At 38.7% G+C, this 27,163-nt stretch overlaps 1 protein-coding gene across 4 annotated transcripts in view; it reads left to right on the forward strand.

The window, feature by feature from the left end:
• Positions 1-22,368, forward strand: part of PDSS2 (decaprenyl diphosphate synthase subunit 2) — a 252,066-nt gene extending 229,698 nt beyond the window's left edge. For 2 of the 4 annotated variants that reach the window (XM_068551353.1, XM_068551356.1), the window contains one exon: positions 12,284-18,485. In XM_068551353.1, coding sequence (XP_068407454.1) covers positions 12,284-12,442 — 159 coding nt within the window. In that variant the 3' untranslated portion in view covers positions 12,443-18,485. Of the gene's footprint in view, positions 1-12,283; positions 18,486-21,807 lie in introns of those variants that run through there. The other 2 variants (XR_011074975.1, XM_068551354.1) reach the window with 2 other exon arrangements.
• Positions 22,369-27,163: the final 4,795 nt, after the last annotated feature.

Here is a 27,163-nt window from a genome sequence, read left to right on the forward strand (position 1 = left end):
CACAGTTTTTAAATATTTAAAACATCTTCATGAATCTGTATAAAATAATCTATGAATGTTTATAGTTAAAGGCAGGTACATCATTATAAATGTTACATGTTAAGGTTTGCAATGAACCCAGTGCTCACTTACTCTTCAAACCTTGCCTTTGTGTAGCATTTCATTGATGTCAGAGGAATTTCACATACATTATCTTATTTGTTCCTCATAATAATTGCCTGTGGCATAAATACTACCTCTGTGATTTTATAGGTGAGGTGGGCTTAGAGAAGTTGCTTTGCCCAAGGTCACACATGTCCAGGTCCAGAGTTTCCCTACCAAAGTTTGCTCACTGCCTCTCTATGATTATTTTTCATATTATTATGAAATAGCATAAATGAATTAATCAGTCTTAGGAGGAGAACATCTCATCCTATTATAAGATAAAAAAAGGTTCCTGTGTGGCTTCATCTGGAGGATTCTGCTCCAAGGTGCTTGAAAGACCATCATGTCTGGAAATACATGGCATTTTGTTTTTCCCAGAGTCCACCTCTCTTACCTCCCATCTCCATGGGCTTCCAGAACTTGGCCAGGGAAAAGAAGAACAGTGTAACAAACGTCATGTGTGTCCTGCGCTCTCACACAGTTATACAGAATGATTTTAATTCTGCAAAACAATAAATAGAACTTGTTAAAAGTGAATATCTTAAAGCTCAATACAAATCTATATTATAGTAATTTTGCAGGCTATTTTACAAGAGAAAAATATTCTGATATTTTAGGGAACAGTAAAAATGTTAAAGCATGGGATAAATTATGTTTATCATTTTGAACTCATTGAATAATGCTTTATTATTAGCACTGAATAATGCTTTATTCAGTGACTTAAATGTAGTATGATGAACCCTGAAATTGGTTTTTAAAAAATCGTGAAAATGACGTGAGGCAGTGTCCTGTTGTTGTGTGAAACCCCAAATACCACAGGTGCAGTCAGAGTCTTTGGTTGAGATTTTTAGTTTAAAAAAAAAGGTTTTATTACTAAGAACTTTGAAACTACAAATATATTAGTTTTGTTTTGTAACGCAGTAGTCTTGTTCAGTGCCTTTTTGTTTAAAAAAAAAAAAAAAAGAATGTCCAGAAGAGTATACTTAATCAATTGAGATATTTATGGCTTTTATTCCCAGAAAATGTGGAAATTTTCCACCTCCAATTCTTATTGACATTTGTTCTACAACCATATGGCATTTTTACTTGTGGTAGAAAAAAAATGTATATATTGTAATAGAGGTACATAATTAATCTAATGATGGCTTCAGTTTTCTGTCATCTCTGTAAATATGGTTTTATCCAAAAGTATTTGACTTGATTTATTCTTTTAATCTGTGATGTGTATTTTAAAAGTTTGCCCTTGTGCAAAGGACATTATTAACATAGGTATGTGTTCTCTTCTCAAAGGAAATTCTAATGTTTTCCTAGATAGATAGATAGATAGATTGACAGATATACACACACACCTCATAGGGTATGTAGAACAGAAGATATATAGATAAATAGATAGATAGATAGATGTACAATCCTCACAACAGTCCTATGAGGGAGGTACTATTATATATATCTTATAGATATATATATATTATATAGATATAAATATATTACCACAGTGCTAGGCACATGTAAGTACTATATATGGGGTTGTCTTTGTTGTTATTGCCATTATTAATATTATTACTATTTTAATATTGGGAAGCACTACCATTCTAATTGTGTGTTGGCATGTGAATTCATGTGATTGAGGAAATATAATAACTGAAAATTCTCTTATTTCCAACTCCTTCCACTTTTGCCAAAATAAGATATTTAATTAAGGTCAGTAGATCAGTAGATTTTTTTTCCTGCAGATTCTTTTAAATAATTTGTTATTCTAAGCAAAAAGGAAATTTTTATGTTGTTTGTAGTACATTTCACAGTTTCTTGTATTAGAGAAAGGTTTTAATTGTAGCTTTTCCTTTTGTACCAAGTCTTGCCACTCAGAAGCTGGCAAAACCATTCAGCTGAAGCAGTGTCAGCTAGGATGTTGAAGTTGCATGGGACCTTGGAGGCAGCCTTGTGCCACCCCCCCCCCCCCCACCCCTTGAGCTTAGAGTTTCATTCATACCTTTTTCTGATGTGGGCATCTAGTCGCTGAGGACTTTAAATAATAGGGAGTTAACAGCTTGTCAAAAAAGAAAACTATTCGTGTTAGACAACTCTAGTCATTTGAAAGCTCTTTCTTGTTTGTTACTGAAATTAAAGCTTCCCAGAAACTTCATCTTGTTGCTCTTTGTTCTGTTCCCTGAAGCATATAGAACAAGACTGCTCCTTCTCCCATTTAATTGCTTTAGAAGTTTGAAGATGGGTTTAATATCTTCCTTTAATCCTTTCCTCCAGGTTAAACATTCCTTAAATGATATGTTTCCAAATATTTCTTCATCCCAACACTGGACCCTTTCTATCTTGTCAGTGTCCTTCTTGAGACATGGCACCCAGGACTGAACATAGTTTTCTAAACATGATCGACCATCAAAGATTGCGGTGAGACTGTTGCTGCCTGTCTTTTGGACATGTACATCTGTTTATACTGCCAAAGTTTGCGTTTGCTTTTTTTTTTTTTTTTTTTTTTAGTATCTACATCATAGTTTTGGCTTATATACAGAATGTGGTTATCAAAGATTTTCAGCGTTTTTTTATGAGTCACTGCCAAACTGAGGTTTAAACTTTTGCAATTAGTTTTTGAAACCTAAATGCTCAACTCTACAGTTGCCCTGTTACATTTCATCTGGCTAGTATCAGTCTATTGCTCAACATGTCAAAACCATTAAGATTTTGATGCTATCCATGTGTTGGCTTTCTCTCTTGGCTATATGACGTCTGAAAATTAAAATTTAATATGCATTTCTTCTTCATCTTCATTCAAGCACTGTGATAAGGGAAAGGAACCAAGTATTGAGTCTTGTAGCACAACACTAGAGATCGCTTTTCTGCTCAATATAAATCCACTACTAAACATTTTCTAGGAATAGTTATTTTACATATTTGAATCCATATTGCCAAACTCTTATACAGATCCCATTTCTCTGTCTCATCCACGACTAAGTTTCCATAATCTGAATATACTCTATCTTTACTATTTCTGAAGCTAACAGCCAAGTTAATATCAAAAGAAAAATGAGAGTGTTTTGTCATAATGTGCTCATTGTGACTCACCTACCTTGGGGCTGCTATCACTGCTGCCTTTTCTCGAGAGCTCACAAACTGTCTATTTAATAACCTTTTCTGGAATTTTGCCATAATTTTCATAAGCTCACAGATCTGTGTTCCAGAATGCACATTCGTCCTCATCTTTTTCTTTTTTGTCCTGTGTTGGAAAGCATTAGTCATTTGACTCTCCCATCTGTGCCATTTCTCACAGTCTTTCAGTAGCCAGGAAGGACAGTTATGTGCGTTCTGAGCATGAGAGAGCAGAACAGAGGTGGGTCGGTGCGTCTGTGAAGGTGCCCTAGACCAGAAGTTAGGTCTCCAGAGTGAGGAGGAAGACAGAGAAGGGAAGTGTTAGAGGATGAAAGCTGGACAAGAACATCAGAAAAAAAGAGTGAGAAAGCTGCTGCAGGGAGGGGCGGGCTCAGTGGGGTGCTGCACAGTTATTTGTTCTAGAGGATAATATGACGTTTGGATTGGGAGGGTGGGTGGTCTTGGAAAGCAAAGGACACCAGAAGCCAGGATGGTAGCTGCATCCAAGGCCCCCCTGACAACCTGTAATGGGCTATGTGAATGCACATTTCATCTTTAAAGGCCCCTCTTCATGGAATTTATTTTAGTCTTTACGACTTTGAACTCATTCTTCAGTTGTTCTAGTTCCTTTGTCTTCTTTTAATGGTGTATTATCTTTTTCTTTTTAACATCTTTATTGGAGTATAATTGCTTTACAATGGTGTGTTAGTTTCTGCTTTATAACAAAATGAATCAGCTATACATATACATATATCCCCATATCCCCTCCCTCTTGCGTCTCCCTCCCACCCTCCCTATCCCACCCCTCTAGGTGGTCACAAAGCACCAAGCTGATCTCCCTGTGCTATGCAGCTGCTTCCCACTAGCTATCTATTTTACATTTGGTAGTGTATATATGTCCATGCCACTCTCTCACCTCATCCCAGCTTACCCTTCCCCCTCCCCATGTCCTCAAGTCCATTCTGTACGTCTGCATCTTTATTCCTGTCCTGCCCCTAGGTTCATTAGCACCATTTTTTTTTTAGATTCCATATATATGTGTTAGCATACAGTATTTGTTTTTCTCTTTCTGACTTACTTAACTCTGTATGACAGACTCTAGGTCCATCCACCTCACTACAAATAACTCAATTTCATTTCTTTTTATGGCTGAGTAATATTCCATTGTATATATGTGCCACATCTTCTTTATCCATTCATCTGTTGATGGACACTTAGGTTGCTTCCATGTCCTGGCTATTGTAAATAGTGCTGCAGTGAACATTGTGGTACATGACTCTTTTGAATTATGGTTTTCTCAGGGTGTATGCCCAGGAGTGGGATTGCTGTGTCATATGGTAGTTCTATTTTTAGTTTTTTAAGGACCCTCCATACTGTTCTCCATAGTGGCTGTATCAATTTACATTCCCACCAACAGTACAAGAGGGTTCCCCTTTCTCCACACCCTCTCCAGCATTTATTGTTTGTATACTTTTTGATGATGGCCATTCTGACTGGTGTGAGGTGATACCTCATTGTGGTTTTGATTTGCATTTCTCTAATGATTAGTGATGTTGAGCATCCTTTCATGTGTTTGTTGGCAATCTGTATATATTCTTTGGAGAAATGTCTATTTAGGTCTTCTGCGCATTTTTGGATTGGGTTGTTTGTTTCTTTGATATTGAGCTGCATGAGCTGCTTGTATATTTTAGAGATTAATCCTTTGTCAGTTGCTTCATTTGCAAATATTTTCTCCCATTCTGAGGGTTGTCTTTTCGTCTTGTTTATGGTTTCCTTTGCTCTGCAAAAGCTTTTAAGTTTCATTAGGTCCCATTTGTTTATTTTTGTTTTTATTTCCATTTCTGTAGGAGGTGGGTCAAAAATGATCTTGCCGTGATTTATGTCATAGAGTGTTCTGCCTATGTTTTCCTCTAAGAGTTTTATAGTGTCTGGCCTTAGATTTAGGTCTTTCATCCATTTTGAGTTTATTTTTGTGTATGGTGCTAGGGAGTGTTAATAGTATATTATCTTTTGCAAATATTTGCACATACTTGTTCTTACTCAACATACAGCCTTCACATCTGGGAGCCCCTTATTTTTGTCATCATCTCCTTCCCCCATGCATGCCCATCAGTCTTTAGCAGATTCTGACAAGGTTGTTTGTTTCTGAACATTTTCTGTGAGGAACAGCACTTTAAAAACACTTGTGGCAAGTGTCCTGGTGACAATACAAGCCTCTGGGTGGAGTCCCACACAATTTTTACAGTTTTGTACCTCTCTCTTGTCAGCTCCTTCAGAACAGGGATAGTGCCCTGTCTCCACCATGGTGCTCTCTGCAGAGGAAATGCTCAGCAGTGGAGGGGATCATAGGCTCCTCCTTTTACACCTGGACCTTCTCAAAGGAGAGCCCTGAAGAGCTTATTCAGTAGCCATTATTTGGGTCACTTTCATAATTAAGTATGACATTGTTGGAATTTAGTTTTTCAGAGGCTTCCATCACCCTTGAACTTTATTTCCAGTTATAGTTAATGGCAATCTTTTCACTAAACTTATTTTTGCAATGCACTTTCCTAACATATAGTCTGGGTGTCCAAACCCATTCCTGCTAGGCCTTTCTAAGGACTGATTCTACTACCAAGATGGCATTAATTTTTTGTTAATTCCTATCACCTTTATATCCAATTATGCTGACATAATTAAGCAAAAAGCGCTTCTTCTATCTTCTAATACATAAGATTATCAGTTAGGCACACCAGGAATTTGTCAACTATAGAATGCAAGTTTTAGCAGATGTTCAAAGGTTGAAGTCCCGTATCATTACTGCATCATACCTTTCTGCCAGCTGTATAATCTCTATTAAGGAAACATGGTCCACTTCTACCACTTGGTTGAGAGGTATGTGGTCTCTTCCCATAACAGCATGGCTTCCGTCTGTTTCCTTTTACCCTTATCCAGCTGTTTTCAACCATTTAAAAACAAAACAAAACTTTAAACTTACCCTTACAGTTTCTTCAGAACAAGGTCTGCCCCGTGTTCCAGATGAGTTTTAGTATCCCTGTTCTCTCTAAGCACTCTATCTGGTTGGGTGAAAGAAAATTTGGGGTTATCTCCAAATCTTTTCCAGTGCTATAGAGTAGAAGAGCTCTGGATGTGCAGAAATGAAACCTAGGGCATTTCTCAAATTTGCTCGTGACTCTGGTCCACATCACTTAGCCTCTCTCATCCAGTGTCTTCTCCTGCAAAATGAGGTGAGAAGCGAAGATGGTGCTTGGGGTTTCTTCGAGGTCTAAGGTCTTGTTTTGGTTTCATTGGAGAGAAGCGACTGCTGCCTCCACATCTTCTAAAGCTGCTTAGATCCCGTGGCAAGGGCTTGCCTTTAAAATTTTAAGAGGACTTTCAAACCAAATAGTTTTCAGAGGCATACAATGATTTCTCAGAAGGGTCTCATAGGGCTTCCCTGGTGGTGCGGTTGTTGAGGGTCTGCCTGCCAATGCAGGGGACACGGGTTCGAGCCCTGGTCTGGGAAGATCCCACGTGCCGCGGAGCAACTTGGCCCGTGAGCCACAGCTGCTGAGCCTGCGCGTCTGGAGCCTGTGCTCCCAACAGGAGAGGCCATGATAGTGAGAGGCCCACGCACCGCGATGAAGAGTGGCCCCCGCTCGCCACAACTAGAGAAAGCCCTCGCACAGAAACGAAGACCCAACACAGCCAAAAATAAATAAATAAATAAGTAAATTAAAAAAAAAAAAAAGGGTCTCATAAAAGCAACATTTATCACGGAAAAGGTGTTTAATAACAGCTTTTAATAAATGTTAAATAATAATGCATTTTAAGTACTGTGGATCCTCTTTGTGTTAATATCTTTAATTGGATCCTCTAGCAGGGGATTTGGACTTAATTTATTTCGGGTGATTCTGCACTTATACAATTATTCAGTTGACTTAATTAGAGATTTAATTACATTATTGCCCTAAAGTGCTATATCAGGGAAATAAAATGCAGACTGATAATTCACCATTTTGTATTTTTTTAATTTATCCTACAGCTAAAGTATTTTTCAGGCCGTAAAGGCCAAAGTGGGCATACTAGCATTTCTAGCCACATCCTAATATGGAAAGTTCTACCTATGCATCAATTGGGAATTTGCCCAGTCAAAATGTAGGGGAAGGCAAAAGCGGAAATAATTTTTTTTTAATTGTGGTCTTTTCTCTTGCAGTTATTAGAACCAAGGTCATGGGCCCAATCCCTCAGTGTTCCATTCAACCCTCTCTGGTTCTGTAGCCCTATGACAAACCCTCTAACAGGTGGTCCTGGGGGCAGCAACTGTGTTTCTCTTTGTACCTCCAGCCCCTACTATATACCTATACCATATAGGTGCCCAATAAATGCTTGCTAAATTTAATTTGAGCATTGCAAGGACAACCCTTTGGAAGTGTGGTTAAAACGACATAAACCCAACATGACAGTTTTAAAATACAATCTCTCAAAATACATGCCCCAGCGAGTGAGGTACTTCCAAATCTGGCTAATCATTGGAATGACCAGTGATTAGCATTTTAAAAAAGCATAAAAAAAAAAGAAGCATTTTTTTTTAGGCCTTACTGAATCCATCTCCAGGAATGAGGCCTAGGCATCTGCATTTGAAAGCTCCCCAGATGAATCTTATGGTCAGCCAAGTTTAGGAACTCCAGCTTAATGTGTCTTTTGTTGCATTTATTTACAAAGGACAAGATTGTATTTTTCTGGATAAACTCATGGCCTATTCTAATTTATAGTAAAAACGAGTCTCGTTTATGCTGTATTAATTATATCTAAAGGATTTCCTTTGAGCCAGTAGTTTATGTTTAGTTGGTGGAAGTGTATACAGGTGCCTGTGAGGAATAATACCTTCCATGAAGGATTCGATTACTGATGAGTTCTGAAATGGGCATTTTACACGTGGAAGCTATCGGGTCCTTGGTATGCAAAGTCCTGGGAGCCAACCCTGTGGAGAGCAGATTGGAGTATTAACTGGAAGTACAGTAGTCATTGGGGAAGAGAAATTAACTCTTTTAGGGCTTGAGTAACTTTTAGTGATGTCCTCCTGGGTGCTATTTTGCCCTAGTCTGAATTACCCTTCATTGTAGGGTTAAATACCATATAAGTCACCATCAAATATTCAGTTGAGCCTGACTGAATAAAGTTTACAGACTAACAAACTAAACGTAGCAATCAGAGAAACACAGAATGTAGAACATTGTACAATATAGCTTGGTCCTTTCAAAATGGCAATATCATAGGGGGAAGAAGAAGTTTAAAGTGTCATAACAGATGAATGCAGTGTGTAAACCAGGATTCATTGTGGTTTGGGGGGAAAAAAAGGCTAAAAAAGACATTTTGGAGCCAATTGGGGAAATTTGCAGATGGACTAGATATTGATAATAGGAGAGGATTACTGTTAACTTTCTGAGCTGTGATAATAGTATTCTGGCCATGTAGGAGAATGTTCTTATCTTTGGAGATGCTTCTCAAAACAAGGGTAAAGCATTCCTGCAGCCTGTGGTATGTCCAAGCCTCCTCCTACCAGCTGAGAGCCAGTTGTTAAATATTCAAGAATTTTGTGATTCTACAACCCTTGGTAGCTTGAAATCAGCCATGATGGGAGTATTTGTACCACAAAAATTTGCAAGTGCTACAAATAGGACTTTTTCCTCCTCTGGAGAGCTAATATACCAGCTTAAACAGCTTACTTTCAAATGATTCAGAAAACACACACATACAAGTAGATAGAACAAAAATAGCAAAATATTAATGGTTGTTGAATCTAGGTAGAAGATACGCGTTCATTAATTATGCTACGTCCAGAAGTCACAGACTTCCTGTAAAGGCCAAAGTGTAAATATTTCAGGCTTTGCACTCCATATAGTCTGTGGCAGCCACTCAACTTTGTAGGTCTGCTGTTATAGCACAGAAACAACCATAGACGATACTTAAGTAAATGGGCATGGCTATATTCCAGCAGAACTTAATTTATGAAAACAGGGGGGCCAAATTTGGCCTGAGGCCATAGGTTGCCAACTCCTGGGCTAGTCTTTCAACTTTTCTGTACTTTTAAAATATTTGAGGGATTTCCCTGCTGGTCCAATGGTTAATAAGACACTGCGCTTCCACTGCAGGGGGCATGGGTTCGATCCCTGATCAGGGAACTAAGATCCCGCATGCCACGCAGCACAGCCAAAAAATAAAAAAATAAAATAAAAAATAAATAAAATATTTGATAATAAAAAAAAGTTTAATAAAGTTCTTAGGTTGGTTTTCAGAGCCCACCTGGGTCCCCTCGCACCTACTCCTGCAAAGTATCACACCAATCTGTTTTCATTCACTCTGGTCTCCTCTGTGCCTTTGTTCAAGCTATTCTCTTTCCCTATAATTTTCTTGCTACCCCGATGCCATAACTACTTATCAACATTCTCAGGACATGCCTTAAATCCCTTTTCTGTAAGGCCTTCTTAAATCTCTTCTAATCAAAGTTGCTCTCTCATTTCTCTGGTCATCTGTAGTCCTTCATTTGCTGCTTTTCACAGTATACCCTTCGTTAGTTCCTGACCCATAAAGCAAAAAAGGATCATTGTACTCTTTACACATAATAGGTGCTCAGTTAATATTTACAAATTGAAATGCAGTCACGCAGATATCCACTTGCCTGCAGTTACCAACCTAGAAGTCCAGAATAGAGAACGTTGGCCAGTCTAATTTAGATTTGAGGGAATTAAAGATAATGAAAATAAGAAGCATGTTCTTTCTTTTTCTTTTTTTTTAATCTTTAAGGCTGGTCTGATGCAAGTTCAACTACCTTTGAGGCTGCTGTGCGTCAAGCTAAAATAGACTTGACCTTGGTGGATGGGGTAGCTTTCTTGGCAATGGCTGAGGGCTTGAGGAGGAAGAAGAGTTAAGTCGTTCTGAATATCTATAGTGTTTTAGACACTGTCAAGCACTCTATACTGTCTCATGCAGTAACCCCCCAGCAGTCCTACAAGGGACTGATATTATCACCATTTAGAACTCAGAGCAGTTAACTGGCCTCTCTAAGATGGGAGCTAGAAGAGGAGTTTGAATCTGGCTACCTCTGATACCCAGAACCATTTTAGTGCCTTCATGCATTCAATGATGGCAGGAGACCAGGGAACCCTAGGCTGAAACAATACCAAAGTTCATATGCAGTGTGGAAATACCTGTAGAATGCTGAGAGTCTGGCGGAGTATAATATTAAGTGCCACTGGACTGGGTATTAGGAAAACTGGCTTCTGATCGCAGCTTTGTCACTATCCATCTATGATCTTGTGTGAGCCGCTGAGCTTCTCTGGCCCTCTCCTCTCATCTATATAATTAGGGGAGTAAAGCAGGTTATTTCTTTTATTCCTTTATGTTTCATGCATTATACGATAGCTCCAAGTCTAATGAAGAGATAGATAAGTGAATGGAGAATTAAAATACAACACTATATAATAATGCTGTACTCCACATATGCACAGGGCACTCCAGGAGCCCCAAGGAAGAAGGGCACCTAGCCCCTTAGGACTGTCATCCTAGCTGTGTACATTCCACCCAAGTGGAATTTGGGAAGCTTGATGGGGCGAGGGGTGTGTGTGGAGACTGTCTCAAGCCATCAGCTGCAAGTAGTTTCCCTAAGTAATGATGAAACGGCGGAAAGGGAAAGGACTTCCATGCCTCATGAAAGAGCTTGGACTTTTTTTTCCTTAAAGCTATTGGAAGGCAGTGGAGGGTTTTAAGCAAGATCACGTTTGCTTTTTATAAAGATCTCCTTGGCAGCGTGAAGGATGGAGTCCAGGGGCAAAGAACTGGTGGTGGGAAGACTCTTTAGGAGGTGATTGCAAAAATAACCCAGGCAAGCGATGATGATAGCCTAAACTGATGTGACAATGAGAGTGAAGAGCAGATGATAATTTGAGGGCTTTGTATGAGATAGAATGGCTGGGACTTAGTGAGTATATCAGTCAAGATGGCCACAGACAACCTGACAGTCTCTTCAGACAACAGATGCGTTTCTTGCCCATACTACATGTCCTGTGCAGGTTGGAGAGGCACCGTGATTGCTCACTGTGGCCACTCGGGGATCCAACCTGAGGAGCTTCTTCAATGTGACTGGTTGATGTACCAGAGGGAAACCTCTGGCGGGACTCACATGGACCGTTAAATGCTACAGCCTGGAAGTGACACGCACCATTCATGTGTCATGGACTAGAACTTGTCGCTGGGCCCCAGCCAACCTAGTGGGGAGCCAGAAAGTTCTGTCATGGGTGAGCCATGCTGCCTGAATGGATGAAGGAGGACTCCCGAGTTTCTGATTTAGGGAGTAAAGCAGACATTAGAGGTATTCACTGAGAAGAAGAAGATGGAATCGGGGCAAGGGGAAGTGGACCGGCCAAATCATTATGTCTTTTTCAGCTCTAAAGTGTAACCATTGTATTGGTCCTTTCCAGTCATCAGGGAGAGGGATTGGAAATCAACTCCATTTGTGGGCAAGAGTTGACTTTATTCTTCACAAAGGGTATTTTAATTCATTCCTCCCAAAGTCTTACAGTTTTCATAATGTAGTGCTCAGATCTAATACTATGTGTCTTTCTTGAATTTTCACATGGACTATTGTGTCAACATACAATGTAAAAATATTAGTTATTAACTAGGATGTTAATGAAGCCTTCCTCACCTAAGAATATCAGGCTGCTGAATTCAAAATGTCAGAGATGTAAATGCCCTCCGCCTTCATCACCGCCACCCCCTAGCAGGGCCCACTTCAAGATATCACTGGGCGGGAGTTGGGGAAGAGGTGTAATTAGGCTAATTGGAGCCTATTGTTCTGCTCTGGAGGGCCGAAACCTAGCAGCCTTAGGGAATGTTAGTGCCTCAAAATCACTGGAGAATGGTGTCCTCTTTAACCTCAAAAGCAGAAACAGTGAATCTATACTGTTTCTCCCCTTCTTTGTTTTCCACCTCTCCTCCCCAATTTAATTGTGGTACCTTAAAAACTGACTTTTACTGTGCATTTGTTTCTTAACAGTTGCGAGAAACAATCAAAGCTGGCAAAGGTGTGACTTCAGCTATTGACCTGTGTCGTTACCATGGAAACAAGGCACTGGAGGCCCTGGAGAGCTTTCCTCCCTCGGAGGCCAGAACTGCTTTAGAAAACATTGTGTTTGCTGTGACCAGATTTTCGTGACACCAAATTAAAAAGACTATTGTTCGTTAGCTGAAAAAAACTGGGGAATGAGGTGATCGGGAGAGCTTTCATGATGAAAGATCTAAATGTGTTAATGACTTTAACAACATATACATTTTTTTTCTTTTTACCACACTGCTAAATGAATACTGCCTTCTTTTTGGAACTGCTACAAACAAAATTAAAAGAATAAAGGTCAAGCAGTTTTCAGTTGTCACGCCAGAAGCACACTTGAGGCTTCAGAAGCAGAAATAATTAATGAGATTCGCTCCTGTGACCTCAGCAAATGGACAGGAAATAAGTCCTTATTGATTGGACTGAGCCAGGGATGGCGCCAGGGCGGTGGCCTGTGGTTTTCCTTCTAGAGAGGACAGGGCAAGCTGGAAGCTGCAGGTGTCAAGAGAAACACTATCAATGCCAGCCAGGGAGGATTGTCAAATCAAAAACCAGTGACCAATTTTTCATAACGGAGGGTAGCTTAATGATTAAGAAAAAAAAACATGCTCTGTCTTCCTGCAATTATGTCTTTGTATTTATAGATGCAGTATGGATATACTTTGTGCTTCTTGGGTTCTGTAAGATTTTGGGGGGGAAACTGCTGAAAAAATAATGCCAAATATTTGAAGTAGGAGATTAAAATGTTATCAAATGTTAACTTGGTTATAGTAGGAATTGCCTGTTTTTCTTTCTGGAAGACCAAATTTTTTCAAACGCATTTCAAAGAACCAAACTTTTTTTTTTTTTAAGCTGAACGGGATGCTTCTTTTTTTCAAGTAAATGTATTCATTTGTAATACGTTGGTGTAGAGAATACCTTTAATTTTTAAAAGCGTCAGATATATAATTGTTGTACTGGGGAATTCATTGGTGATTTTTTTTTTTAGCCTCAGAGTGTCAAATTTTGGTCTTGAACCACAGACATCCAATTACAGAAAGAATATAAGCAATCTCACAGGCCTGCAATGGGACTCTGTCTCTCTGTGGTTCATAGGAGATGATTTTTGAGGTTTGCGTGCATGCAATATGAGAACACCGTTGACAAGAAGGCTGAGTTTACATAAGTGATCTAGATTGAGACTCAGCTACCTTTCTTCCTTATGTGGTGTAATTACAGCCCTATCTGGAGACAGCGAACACAGCAAACAGATTTTATTACCTAGTTCACTCAAACACTAAGTGAAGTCACTTTAGTTAAATTCCTTCTTCAAAAGTTACAAAACCGTTTTATCAGGACCCATCATGTGGCATGCAATGAAAAGAAAATATAAGCTACAGAGGTTAAGGTATTGTATTTTGAAATATTTTTAAGCATACTTGAAATGTTGTAATTGTACAGTTTATGCTACTACAGTTTGAAGGCCTATAGATTTAGCTGAAGAGAACACTCCACTCTTCTGTTTTAAAATGTCTTTTCTCACAGAAATTGGCTTAATTAGTAACTATGGTTAGACGCTTTAGATCAGACTAGGTTTTAATCATTAACTTCCACAAAGGAGGAGTCATGCTTTGTGTTCTCTGGATGAGCAGAAACTTCAGCAAGCTGTAGGTTTTATTAAGCAGATGGTCGGGTACTGTGGAACACAAGGCAGGATTCTAGGGCTCTTCTAGTTCTGGTTTAGCGCCTGGTTTGCTGTGTGACCTTGAACAAGTCACTTCCCTCTGAGCCTCAGTTTCCACATTTGTAAAATAAGGTTAAACAAGAGAATATATGTGGTCCTCTCCAGCTTTGTTTTATTTTCTAAAAGTTTGCCATTTCTGACTCTCTAGATAACAAAGATGCTATGTGAAATTCAGGGAAGAGGGAAGGTGAAACCCGAAGAGAGGCTATGAAGGAAAGCATAAAACTTAATGGCAGACTTCTTGCCAAGCTGCCTCACAGGTGACCTAAAGAATTCCCAGCTCTCCTTTGTATGGCTTATAATCCTGGACTCTTTGTTTCAACACCCGCCTTTCTGCTTTCTTTGGAACATTTCCTACCTCCCTTTCATCTTCCCAGCTGCCTTCCAGGCCTCTGTTCCCTCTCCTGTGCCTGCCGTCAGGCTCCCTGGGAGCAGCAGCCCTGCCCTCACTGTTGAGTGACAGCTCTGCTTTTGTTAAATCTAATACACTGGCTAAGTCAGTCTAAAGTATTAAATACTGATAGTCTTCTCCATACCCCTTCTTCAGGGATATTTATTTATTAATTCATTTTGAGCCCTTATAATTTCAGACAATCTCTAGGGAGAAATTTGGGGGCAGCAAGACACGCTTAATTACACTTTTTGGCCTACTGCCAGAGTGCTGCCAGGGAAGGTACTGACAAGGCAGAGTTAGTGACCTTAGAATGTCTCCTCCTTTACCCCCTCTGCATCACCCTCCACCCCCAGTTTCTTGCTAGAGTGAAGAATTCATTCATTAACCATTGTCCCTCTTCCCCCGACCTGGACCTGCAAACCTCACTCACTTCAGGCCCCTGAGCCCACGTGCACTCTCCTTCCTCCCTATCAGTCTTTTCTTCAAGTATAGTAAGGGCTCTGCGTGTATACCAGGCACTCTGCTAAGGGCCTTAACAGTACTATCTTGTTCAAATCCCATGACCACTCTCTGGGGGTAAGACTTAATCCCCCATTTATAGATGCAGGAGCTGGCAGAAAGGACTGCCTCTGACAGACTGGCTTGCCTTCACACGCCATCTCCCCACTTTAGAGTCTTTCCAGACAGCACCTCTTTCTCTCTTCCTTTGCTTCTCTTTCCAGATAAGACTCTACTCCTTTCCAAAGATCTTGAGCCTTCAGCCTCCTGTCTCCCTCATGTCCCTATTCTTGAGTCTTGTGTTTCCCCTGCTGGCTATGAATGGGCTCAGTTCTCCCCTAAATGACATCCCTCACTTCCCCTGTTTATCCTTCCACCACTACTTTTTTCTTCCTAGCATTAGCAGCACACTTACAGGCTACTAACTCCTAACCCTTGCAATTGGTCATTCACTACATTCACTGCCGGGTCCCCACCATCTAGACCAGCGCCAGCACTGTAGACACTCAAAGACTACTTGTTCAACAAATCTGTCGGGTCTCACGGCACTACTTCACTGAGATGCCTTCTTCTCGTTCACAGATGGTGGCCTCACTGTGAAGTTTACCAGCCGTCCCCCTGCATGCAGACTTCCCCACAGCATTTCACCTTGCTAATGCAGCTTCCGCCCTCACCTCCCCAGCACCTGTGACCCACTTCCCCTCTTCTCTGACTACCCTTCCTTTTGTGTCTCACACGTCTCTCTCTTAGTCCCACCTCTAGAGACATTCTTTTCTAAATTTTTAAATTATATTTCCCGAGGAACTACAAAGCCGTTTCCTGTGCCACTAAGTCATCTTCTTTTAAATTCCCCAACTTAGAAAAACTGTTTCTAAAAAACAGTATCAATTAGATATTGATTAGGTAGTGAGTTATTTGCCATTCACTATTAGTTACTTTGAAAGAAGATAAGGATTATGACTATCATTAAACTTTGTTGTGAGTTTTACTTGATGACAACACTAAATCCTCTTCATGTTTTCTTATATAATGTGGTAACCTAGTCACACCTAAAAATAAATGACCAGTGACATTGTGTGCCTGGTCCAGGTCTCATTCTCTAATGTTTGAGACTTTCTCTTACCTATGCCAATGTTATTGCTATGGCCCAGGATGCAGGTGAAACCTACAAACTTGGGGTAAAAGACATATACATTAGTGCAAAATGCTCCAAAAAGATGTACACGTTTTTTAAGGCCCAGTACCTACAACACAATGAACTCAGGTGACCAGAAAGTAATCTGAATAATCCGTGATTATCTTTCAAAACCTGACAAGTTGCTGTAACATAGATCTCTTTGAGCAAGTGGCTTTGGGGGAATTGTGTTTAATCAACAAAATTGCAGCTAAAGGAAACTTCTTTTTCTTTCTCTCTTTTTTAAGACTTAACTAGGAATTCCCTGGTGGTCCAGTGGTTAGGACTCGGTGCTTTCACTGCCGTGGCCTGGGTTTAATCCCTGGTCAGGGAACTAAGATCCTGTAAGCTACATGGCGCAGCCAAAAAAAAATAAAAGACTAACTAAACAGCAGGTCCATCACAGATAAGGAGAACCTTGCTTTCAGAAAACCCTTTTCACGTTCCTTCCTAGAGTTCTTAGTTTCAGGAAGATTCTTTCCTGCTCCTTCATTTGTCTTCCCACTGTGAAATCCTATTGTTAAGATCTCACCTTTCTGACAAATAGAAGTTCCAGGATTTATCTTTAGAATCTAATGACTGCCTCTCAATCTGGAGAAGGCATGCCACACCTTTGCTAAAACTCAAAAAGGCAGAGATGGATTGGGTTGATTTTCTAATCTATTTGTGAGGACACAATTGTCACTCCATTATTATTAATAGTTTCCATTATTGTTAATCACCTTTTAGTAATAATAAAGCTATTTGCACTTTCTTTTTAAAACACAAAGCAATCTAACAACACTGTCACTTACCTCTTTCTCCATTTCCTACCGTCACTCCTAATCCCTTCTCAGATTAACTGTTTTATTCTTTCAGAAGGGATCCTGCCTTTACATTAAGGAGATAACATACTTTTGAAAAAGAAGGTCACCTGGGGAGAACCCAGAGGGGCCAGAACTGACAGTGGGGTCCACCCCTCCCTTTAGCTTCCCCACCTGCCCTTGAGGCGCTGAAGTGCTAGGTTTTAGGCCTCTACCGGTGGAGGAATGTTCTTCCTAGATATGTATTTCTTACTCTTCCGTAGAAAGAGAAAGTTTCTCAGGCTTTCCTTCCTTTTCTTTCTTTTTATAAATGCTGATTCCATCTCATGGAAAAGCTCTATCAGCTTTCTTTCAATGTGATCTGCTCACTTCTAAGACTGATAGTATACCCATCACTGTGTATCCTGAGCAAATGAGTAGGCTCCCCACTGCCTTGACTGTTGTTGGGAAGATTTCACTTTTTGATGCATTTAAGTAAATAAACACTTATAAAGAAATTTTGGAAAACAGAAAAAAATTACTCTCAGTCTCACCATGCTCACATATCAGTATCACCATTTCATTTGTATTTAGTCCAGCCTTTTCTGCTATGCCTATCTTTTTTGCATGGTTGTAATTATAGTATAAATTCAACTTTGGGTCCTGCTGTTTTTACATAATACATCATAAACATATTTTCATGGTGCTGCAGTCTTCATAACCACTATTGATAAGTAGCTTCAATTCTAAACAAGGTATATTGAATTTCTATTCCTGATTGGTTTCTCTGGGATAAATGGGTATATGGTAAATACTCATAAGTCAACATCCCAACCTGCTACTAAGAAAGTCTTTGTCTTGGAAAAATAGTGCCCCTGCAGGTTCTCCACAGCAGCAGGTTAAAACTGTGGAATAAATTCCCTTAAAATTCTTTAGCCTGAATGATTAATCTTTTCAGTTGGTGGTTCCCATTCCTTCGAAACGATGCTCAAAATGGATTCACATCTCTATGTATTTTCCTCTTGCTTCACTGCAAGTTCTCAGCCAGCCACACTTCAGTAGGACGACTTCTTTCTTCCCACTGAGGTTCACATTCTCCTAGGACGGGAAAGGCCCTCAGGCAGTTGTTTTAGGTTCTGCTCTTGGCCAAAACCATGGAGAAACCATTTTCTAAGAGTTGAGGAGCCGTCTTTCCTTCTTCAAGGACTTGGGAGAAGGAAACTCCTAGGGTTTGTTTGAAGGGAAACAAAATAACCTTTCTCTGACTCAAATCTTTCATGCTATAACGGTTTGAGTTTATTGTGTTTTGTTATTGTCTTCTTTTGTTTGGATCTTTCTTTTTTTGTAAGCCTTCAAATGAAGAGAAAACAGCATCATCCTCAAAGAATTAAACTACACTTGCAACCTTTCCTTCCTTAAATTAATCATCATAACTTTACTATTCGCATTACTTCTCACTTGTCACATTTCAATGAAGTCTCCCTGCCTGTCGTCCTCCCTTATATCATGAGTCGCACAGTTACTTAAACTTACTTGTGTATGTGGAATCCGATCAGTTAATTGTGAGCTTCCTAATTGCTGCCTGTTTATGCAGTTCTGTACTTCTCTTTCCTTTTATTCTTCTTTTTTTGAAGATTTAGAATTGCTTTAATTGCATTTTCAAAAGCAGCTTTATTGAAGTATAGTTTACATATCATAAAATTCATCTAGTTTAAGTACACAATTCAATGCTTTTTAGTAAATTTACAAAATTGTGCAAGCATCACTACAATTCAGTTTTAAAGATCCCTTGTGCACATTTGCAGTCAACCTCTGCTCCCACCCTTAATCCTAGGCAGCCACTAATCTACTCTCTGTCTCTATAGATTTGCCTTCTCTGGACATTTTATATAAATGGAGTTTTACAATACTTAGTCTTTTGCATCTGGTTTCTGTCACTTAGCATAATGTTTTTGAGGTTTATGTATGTTGTGGAATTAATCATTATTTCATTCCTTTATATTGCTAAATAATATTCCATCGAACAGATATATTCATTTATCCCTTTACCAGTTGATTGTCATTTGGGTTGTTTCTACTGTTCACCTATTATTAATAATGCTGTCTTGAATACTCATGTACAAGTCATTATGTGGACATAAGTTTTCATTTCTCCTGAGTAGATCCTCAGGAGTAAAATTTATAATAAATTTATGTTTAACCTGTTAGAAATTGCCAGACCGTTTTCCAAAATAACTGTATCATTTTACTTTTCCAACACATGTGGGTTCCAAGTTCTTCACATCCTTGCCAACTCTTGGTATTCCCTTTTTTAAAAAAATATTTATTTTATTCACTTATTTTTCTTTTATTATTGCTATTTTTTTTTTTTTTTGGTTGTGTCGGGTCTTAGTTGTGGCACACAGGATCTTTCCTTGCGGCGCATGGGCTCAGTAGTTGTGGCGCGGGGGCTTAGTTGCCCCGCGGCATGTGGGATCTTAGTTCCCTGACCAGGGATCAGACCTGTGCATCCCATGCGTTGCAAGGCGGATTCTTTACCACTGGACCACCAGGGAAGTCCCCGGTATTCCATTTTTTATTATAGCTATTCTAGTAGGAATGAGACTGTATCTCATTGTGATTTGTATTTGCATTTTCCTAATGACTAATGATGTTAAGCATCATCTCATGAGCATGTTAGTCATTTATATATCTTCTTTGGTGAAATGTCTGTTCAAATCTTTTGCCTATTTCTTAATTGGGTTGTTTGTCTTATTATTGAGTTATAAGCATTCTTTATATATTCTGAATATAAGTCCTTTATCTGATATATGGTGTGCAAATATTTGCTCCCAATCTATAGCTTAAATTCATTTTCATAATGGTTCCTTCTGAAGCGCAAAAGTCTTTAATTTTGATGAAGTCCAATTTATCAATTTTTTCTTCTATAGATCATGCTTTCAGTGTCATATCTAAGTAATCTTTGCCTAACCCAAAGTCACAAAGATCTTCTCCAATGTTCTTTTCTCAAAGTTGTATAGTTTTAGCTCTTACATTTAGGTCTATGATGCATTTTTAGTTAATTTTTGTATATAGTGTGAGGTAAAGGTTTAAACCAGGTATCTCATCCTCAGCACTATTGACATATTGGGCTGGGTCATTCTTTGTTGTGGGGTTGCCCTGTGCATTGCTGGATGTTTAGCAGCATCTCTGGCGTATACACATTAAACGCCAGTAGCACCCCAACCCCAGCTGCGACAATCAGAATTGTCTCTAGACATTGCCAAAAGTTCCCTGCCTTTGGGAAGCCAAAATCGCCCCCATTGAAAACCACTGGACTAAATTAATTTTTTTTTGTATGTGGATATCCAGTTGTTCTAGAACCATTTGTTGAAAAGACTATTCTTTCCTCCTTTGAGTTGCCCTAGCAACTTTGTAGAAAATCAGTTGACCCTAAATACAAGAGTCTGTTTCTGTCAATTCTGTTCCATTGATCTCTATGTCTGTCCTTATGCCAGAACCACACTTCCTTGATTACTATAGCTTTATCTTTATTTATTTATTTGTTTGTTTATTTATTGGCTGCGTTAGGTCTTTGTTGCTGTGCGCGGGCTTTTTCTAGTTGCGGCGAGCGGGGGCTACTCTTCGTTGCGGTGCGAGGGCTTCTCATTGCTATGGCTTCTCTTGTTGCGGGGCACGGGCTCTAGGCGCGCAGGCTTCAGTAGTTGTGGCTCACGGGCTCTAGAGCACAGGCTCAGTAGTTGTGGCACACAGGCTTAGTTGCCCTGCGGCATATGGGATCTTCCCGGACCAGGGCTCGAACCCACGTCCCCTGCGTTGGCAGGCGGATTCTTAACCACTGCACCACCAGGGAAGCCCGATTACTATAGCTTTATATTAAATTGTATAATTGGGAAGCAGAAGTCCTCCAGCTTTTTTTTTTTTTTATTAAACTTTTAATTTTGAGGTAATTATAAATTCACAAGTAGTTGTAAGAAATAATACAGAGAGATTCTAGGTACCCTTTACAATTTTCCCCAATGGTATCATCTTGTAAAACTATAGGACAAGATCACAACCAGAATGTTGACATTGATACAGTCCATCAATCTTATTCAGATTTCCGCATTTACACTTGTAGTTCTTCTTTTACAGAATTGTTTTGGCCACTCTGGATCCTTTGCATTTCTATAAAAATTTTAGGATCAGCTTGTCAATTTCTACAAAAGAGCCTGCTGGGATTTTGATAGGGATTGCATTGAATATATTGATCTAATTTTGGATAATTGCCATCTTAACGATATTAATCTTCTAATCCATGAATCACGATTTTCCTTTTTTTTATTGTGGTAATATATATATGTATAGCATAATATGTGCTATTTTAGTAATTTTAAGTGTACAATTTAGTGACATTAATTATATTCACACTGTTGTGCAGCCATCACCACTATTTCTATAACTTTTCTGTAACCCCAAATGGAAACCATGCTTTTCTTTAACAGCAGTACTGAAATTGCCAACTTACTAGTTACCGTATGGTCTTCTGTAGCCCCAAAAGTTCTTTTGCAGATCAGTAATTTAATACCAAACGCTGAATTCCAGGCAATCCTGGTACTTGTCTTTGGAATAATATAGACAGACTCTTTGTTAAGAAATTGGGCTTTAGGGACTTCCATGGTGATCCAGGGATTAAGACTCCGAGCTTCCATTGCAGGGGGCACGGGTTCAATCCCTGGTCCGGGAACTAAGATCCTACATGGTGCGGCCAAAAACAAACAAACAAACAAACAAACAAGAAATTGGGCTTTAGAGTCTTCAAATCCCAGCTCTGCTACTGACAAGCAGGTTAATTTACTTCTCTGAGTCTTACATTATCATGCACAAATTTAAACTGTTTTATTTCTATCAATCTTCTAGGTGTGGGTGTCACTAAATGGGGTGCAGAGACTCCCAGGGATACTCAGAAGCCTGCCAGGTACTGTGGAAGCCACAGAATGAACATGCACATTGTCTAAGAACATATTTTTTTCCCACAAAGTTAACGTTAGGTAATTTAACTACAAATGAGCCTTTAAACTTGTATAGCATACCAGATATATATATTATGGAATTAAATGTAAGATTTGCATTCATTACAATATAAAATGTAAGACTTAAAATAAATTTACAGTCTGTATTTGGGTGCTTTGGGCTAACCCTCCTTGCATTCCACCCCACACTTTGCACTTAACAAGTCTCTTACCCTCTAGTCTCCCTCTCAGCTGTGACAGGCGTTCACTCATCACTCACAGCCCTTTCCTACAGAACCTCAGAACCCTCCTCAACACAGCTCTCCAGGCAGCCACTATTATTGTGTCAGAGCCAGCACGCAAGTTGAAGTCCATTTGCCATGTCTGTTCAACTAGCTAACGACTATTTGCTTTAACCTGTATTTTACCATTACCAGGGTATTTGAAATAAAATTAATAGCCCTGAAAATCAAGGTGATTTAATTTCCTCCTGGCTTTCCAAAGGTTATGTTCTTCCTTTCAGATTATTTTACTTTCTCTGTTTTACATATAAATTATAATAAAGATAATGAAAGACCTCATATGTTGTCTTTAAAAATGACAGTGTCCATCATGTCATCCAAGTCTGCTGGTCCAAAGGTATTTATATTTTATGTAACTTTGTCCCTTTAATAGCCATCAACAGAAATCAAATGTCCATTAGTATGAAAAAACCCTTTGGAAATGTCTTTGCAAAACACTTTCCAGGGACTTCCCTGGCAGTCCAGTGCTTAGGACTCCGCACTTCCACTGCAGGAGGCATGGGTTTGATCTCTGGTCGGGGAACTAAGATCCCGCGTGCCATGCAGCACGGCCAGAAACAAAAAGCAACAAAACAAAAAACACTTTCCATGCACACATTGTGATCATTAGATCCTATTTAAGAAATAATAAAGTGTGTTGTTTTATTTCCTATTTAAAAAGGTTTAATTTTTGTTTTATCTCATCAATTTAAATACGGGGGTTTGTTTGGGTGTTTTTTTTTTTAGATCCTCATCTCTTTATAAAGAGATAGACAGAGGGAAGATGAAGAGACGGACTAGGGCAGGTAATAGAGAGAGCAAGTCTCTTTTTGATTAAACCATTGAATGTGTAAACATCTGTATTTTTCTTCCCAGTGTCCTACCTACCAACTTTTTATGATCAGAGGCTGGCATGGCAGATTACCTTAATTTGCATCTAGCTGTTGCTAAGCTGTCACCATGGTACCAAAGCACTCAGGCAAATATAAATGCCTAAAAACAAATGCGTAGGAAGAAAATTTTGTCCCTAGCCCCCTCACCTCTCCTGTCATCTGGATGAGTAGTTCAGCATTAAAATTCTGTGTCAAAGTTGCTTTATACCCATAACAAAATAAAACAAAATAACCCCAAACTTTTGAAAACTGAAGTATTACAGCCCATAAAAATATAACAATTTCTGCAAATGTTTTATCATTTACAAAAGTCATCACTAGTCTGTACCTATGCCTCGTAATGATTGAAACAGCCTGCATAGTAACAGTGATTGAATTTTTGCCCTCAAGCAGTATAAAACACTGCAAAAATACTGCCCTATGAATTATAATTTTTATGGTCGTACAGTCACAATGAATGGCATCTTTTTGTTCCTTCTCAATGGTTAAAGTTTTTCAAATAGTTTTTAAATTTTCAAATTCTAGTAGATGATTTCAGCAAAATGACCCCAGTGTAAGCTTTATCTTCAAGAGTGGTATAAATATAAACTGCACTCTCCAATGTTATATCTCAGTCCTATTACTTCCTTTGCCTCACCACATATACACAGTAAGAGATTAATCCAAAGGGAACCTCTTAATTTTCTTAAAAGTGCCCATCGACACTCTTCAAATATGTTTATAGACTGGATGAATTACTTGTTTACCTAAATAGTAGCATAAATATCTGTTTTTAGAAAGCTTTACCGTAAGTCTTTCTATATGATTGGATTCTTAAGCAAGGCTATGATTAGTAAATTAATCACTTTCCCCCTTGACTAGTGCTAATGAAAGCTTTCCAACTTAAACATTGTGTGCTAACACTTCCTCCATTCATAGCAATCTTCCATTTTTGCCCATCAAAAAGCACTTTCTGTTTGCAGTATGTCAGCTGTACTATTTATAACCGAGTTAACAATGCCAACTAGAGGCAGTAAAAGGTGTGTATTTCATATGCAAATTCCCAACAATAATTTCTACAATTACCTATAGTTGCTTGCTCTATTATGTTCAACATCAGCATTATAAAACTGAGTCCAGGAAGGAGAAAATAGTAGTAATATTACATTGTTGTATCACTTAAAGACTTTTACTGAATTAATTAGAAAAAATAAATTGAAGAGTTCAAAATGAAAGTAGCCCTAGCTTATTATAATGGGCATTTTCACATAATGGGACTTTGATGATCTGTTACAGTAGCTGTTCAGAGGAAGAAACTCACTGTGTGACATAGAGTGTTCTTTCTGTTTTGTCTCCGAATTTGTGTTTTTCCAAACGGTCCTCTTTACTTCTCTCTTTTACCAGATTGTGATTCCCCTGACTTGGAAACCATAAACTGAGAAAGAAGTAGGAAACCAGGATAAATTCATGTTTTCTTTTCACTGACACTTATTAAGTGTTACTATGTGCAAAGCACTATCTTGGATACGAAGATGACCAGAGAGGGAGATTGTTTGTGTCTTTCACCACTATACTGTGGGCTTCTGAGGATCAGAGTCTCTTTGAAGGCAGAGTGGGATATAACAAATAGAACAGACAGATCTGGGTTCAAATACTAGCTTCCCCATTGAATGTGACATTAGGCAAATTCCCCAAGCTTTGTCTTGCCTTTCAGAAGTGGAGACAGTCATGCTTACTAGCAAAGTGGCTGCTGAGTGCTCGAAAGCACCTATCTCTGCACCCATTACAGAGGTTGACATTCAGTAAAAGCTGTCAAAGAAAATATGTTTTTATTTTATTTTGTAATTTTTTAAAATTTTATTTCATTTTTTTGACCCCACCATGCGGCTTGCAGGATCTTAGTTCTCTGACCAGGGGTCGAACCAGGCCCACGGCAGTGAAAGCACTGAGTCCTAACCACTAGACCACCAGGGTACTCCCAGGAAATATGTGTTTATAATGATGAAGGAAGCAAGTAAAATAGAGTAATAGTAAAGGAGCATTGGATTGGAAACTAATTAGAAGAATATAAATTATATATAAAGTAGGTCTAGAGAATTCTTTTAACATATAGGACAATATAAAGTGAGAAAAGGTCTAGAAAGGAGATTGTAGAGCCCACCCAGGGGTGTATCTTTAAAAAGCAATATTTAAAGGACAAAGAAGTGTAAAGCTTGCTATTTGGAAAGCTGTGGGGTTGGATGAGAACAGTATTCCCACAATGTGGTCTGTGAACCACCTGCATCAAAGTCAGGGGCTTGCTGTAGATTCAGGACTTTACCCAGACCTACTGAGCCAGAATCTCTAAAGAAGAGGTCCAGGAATCAATTTCTTATAAACTTCCAAATAATTTTCACACAAATACCAGTTTTAGACTCAGTGGGTAGATGACAAATTTCTAAGGTTCCAATGACATCTAACTCTTGGTGTGGTACAGAAGACAAAACATGAGTTTTGAAGTAAGACAGATTCCAGGCAAACTGGAATGCTCAACATTTAAGCCAGCAAAAACAAACAAATAAAACCCTACCCAATAGAAAGTAGAAAGGGGAGAAAGATAAATACTGTATGATCCCAGTTACATGTGGAGTCTGAAAAAAACTGAACTCATAGATTCAGAGAACAGATTGGTGGTTGCCAGCAGCAGGGGTTGGGAGGGGGAGGAGGAGAATGGGTAAAGGTGGTCAAAAGGCACAAACCTTCAGTTATAAAATGTAAGTCATGGGGAGGTACCGTACAGCACAGTGACCTACAGCTAGTGATACTGTGTTGCATATTTGAAAGTTGCTAAGAGAGTAAATCCTAAAAAAACTTTGTTAACTATGTATGGTGATGGATGTTAACTAGATTTACTGTGGTAGTCATCTCTCAGTATATACAAATATCTAATCATTATGTTGCACACCTGAAACTATGTTATCTGTATTTGTACCTCAATTAAAAAGAAAAAAGCAAAAAAAAGGGAAAAGAAGTATAAAATGTGTAATAAGTGAAAAATATAGAATAAAATGGCAGAAATTAGTACTTATATTAGAATGAATTATAATAAATTAATTAAATTCACCAATTAAAAAAATAGAATCTCAGATTCAGTTAAAAAGCAATATCCAATAATAAGTTGTCTAAAAGAGAAACTTAAAACAAAAAGACACAGAAAGATTGAAAATAAAACATGGAAAAAAATAAGAGCCAAAAGAAAAAAGGAAAAGAATATTAATATCTGACAATATAGAATATAAGGCAAAAACATATAATGGACAAAGAAGGGCATTATATGCTGATAAAAGGAACAATAGAGCAAAAAGATATAACCATCAAAAACATGTATGCACCTAACAATACAGCCTCAAAATATACAAAGGAACAACTGAAAAAAAAAAAAAAAAAAAAGCAGGGAGAAATGGATAAATCAAGTTACAGTTAAAAGATTTTAGCCACATCCTTCAGAAATCGATAAATCAAGCAGACATAAAATACACATATCAAAATTTTGAATCAGCTAATTAATAAGCTCAAGCTATGAAGTGTATATATAGAGTTCAGCACCCAAGGAGTAGTTTAGTAATAACTATTAGACTGTACTAGATGAAAATGTCAATAGTTGAGAATTTTTTGCCTATAAAAATAGGTAGTTTCATATTATGCCTCATAGGTTTTTGAGGGATTAAACTAGCTAATGTCTGTAAAGCAATTAGCACAATGTCTAATTTAGTCTCTTTTGGTCTTTAGTCTACTAAGAGAATACTTGCCTCAATGATTGGTTAATTGGGTATGTGAGATCCAAAGAATTCAGTGATATGAAATGTGAGGTCACAATTTTTTGTAAGATTAACAAAAAAAATGACCAGTATAGAGCTAGCTGGTGAGGAATTCTGGGAGTCTGGCTGCCCTATCTAAATTCATGCCCAACACAACTGTGATTTGGTGCCACCTGGTGGTGGTGGTTGGCTCCAACTTAAATACTGTTGGGGATAATTCTGAGTCCAGAGGCAACAGGATAGCATCCATGATCCCAGAGATGTACCAGTTAGTTGGCCAGATTCAGAAATTCATCTGGGAGAATACTGAGGAC

This window comes from Eschrichtius robustus, chromosome 9 (assembly GCF_028021215.1).
Source record: "Eschrichtius robustus isolate mEscRob2 chromosome 9, mEscRob2.pri, whole genome shotgun sequence".
Classification (NCBI taxonomy): Eukaryota; Metazoa; Chordata; class Mammalia; order Artiodactyla; family Eschrichtiidae; genus Eschrichtius; species Eschrichtius robustus.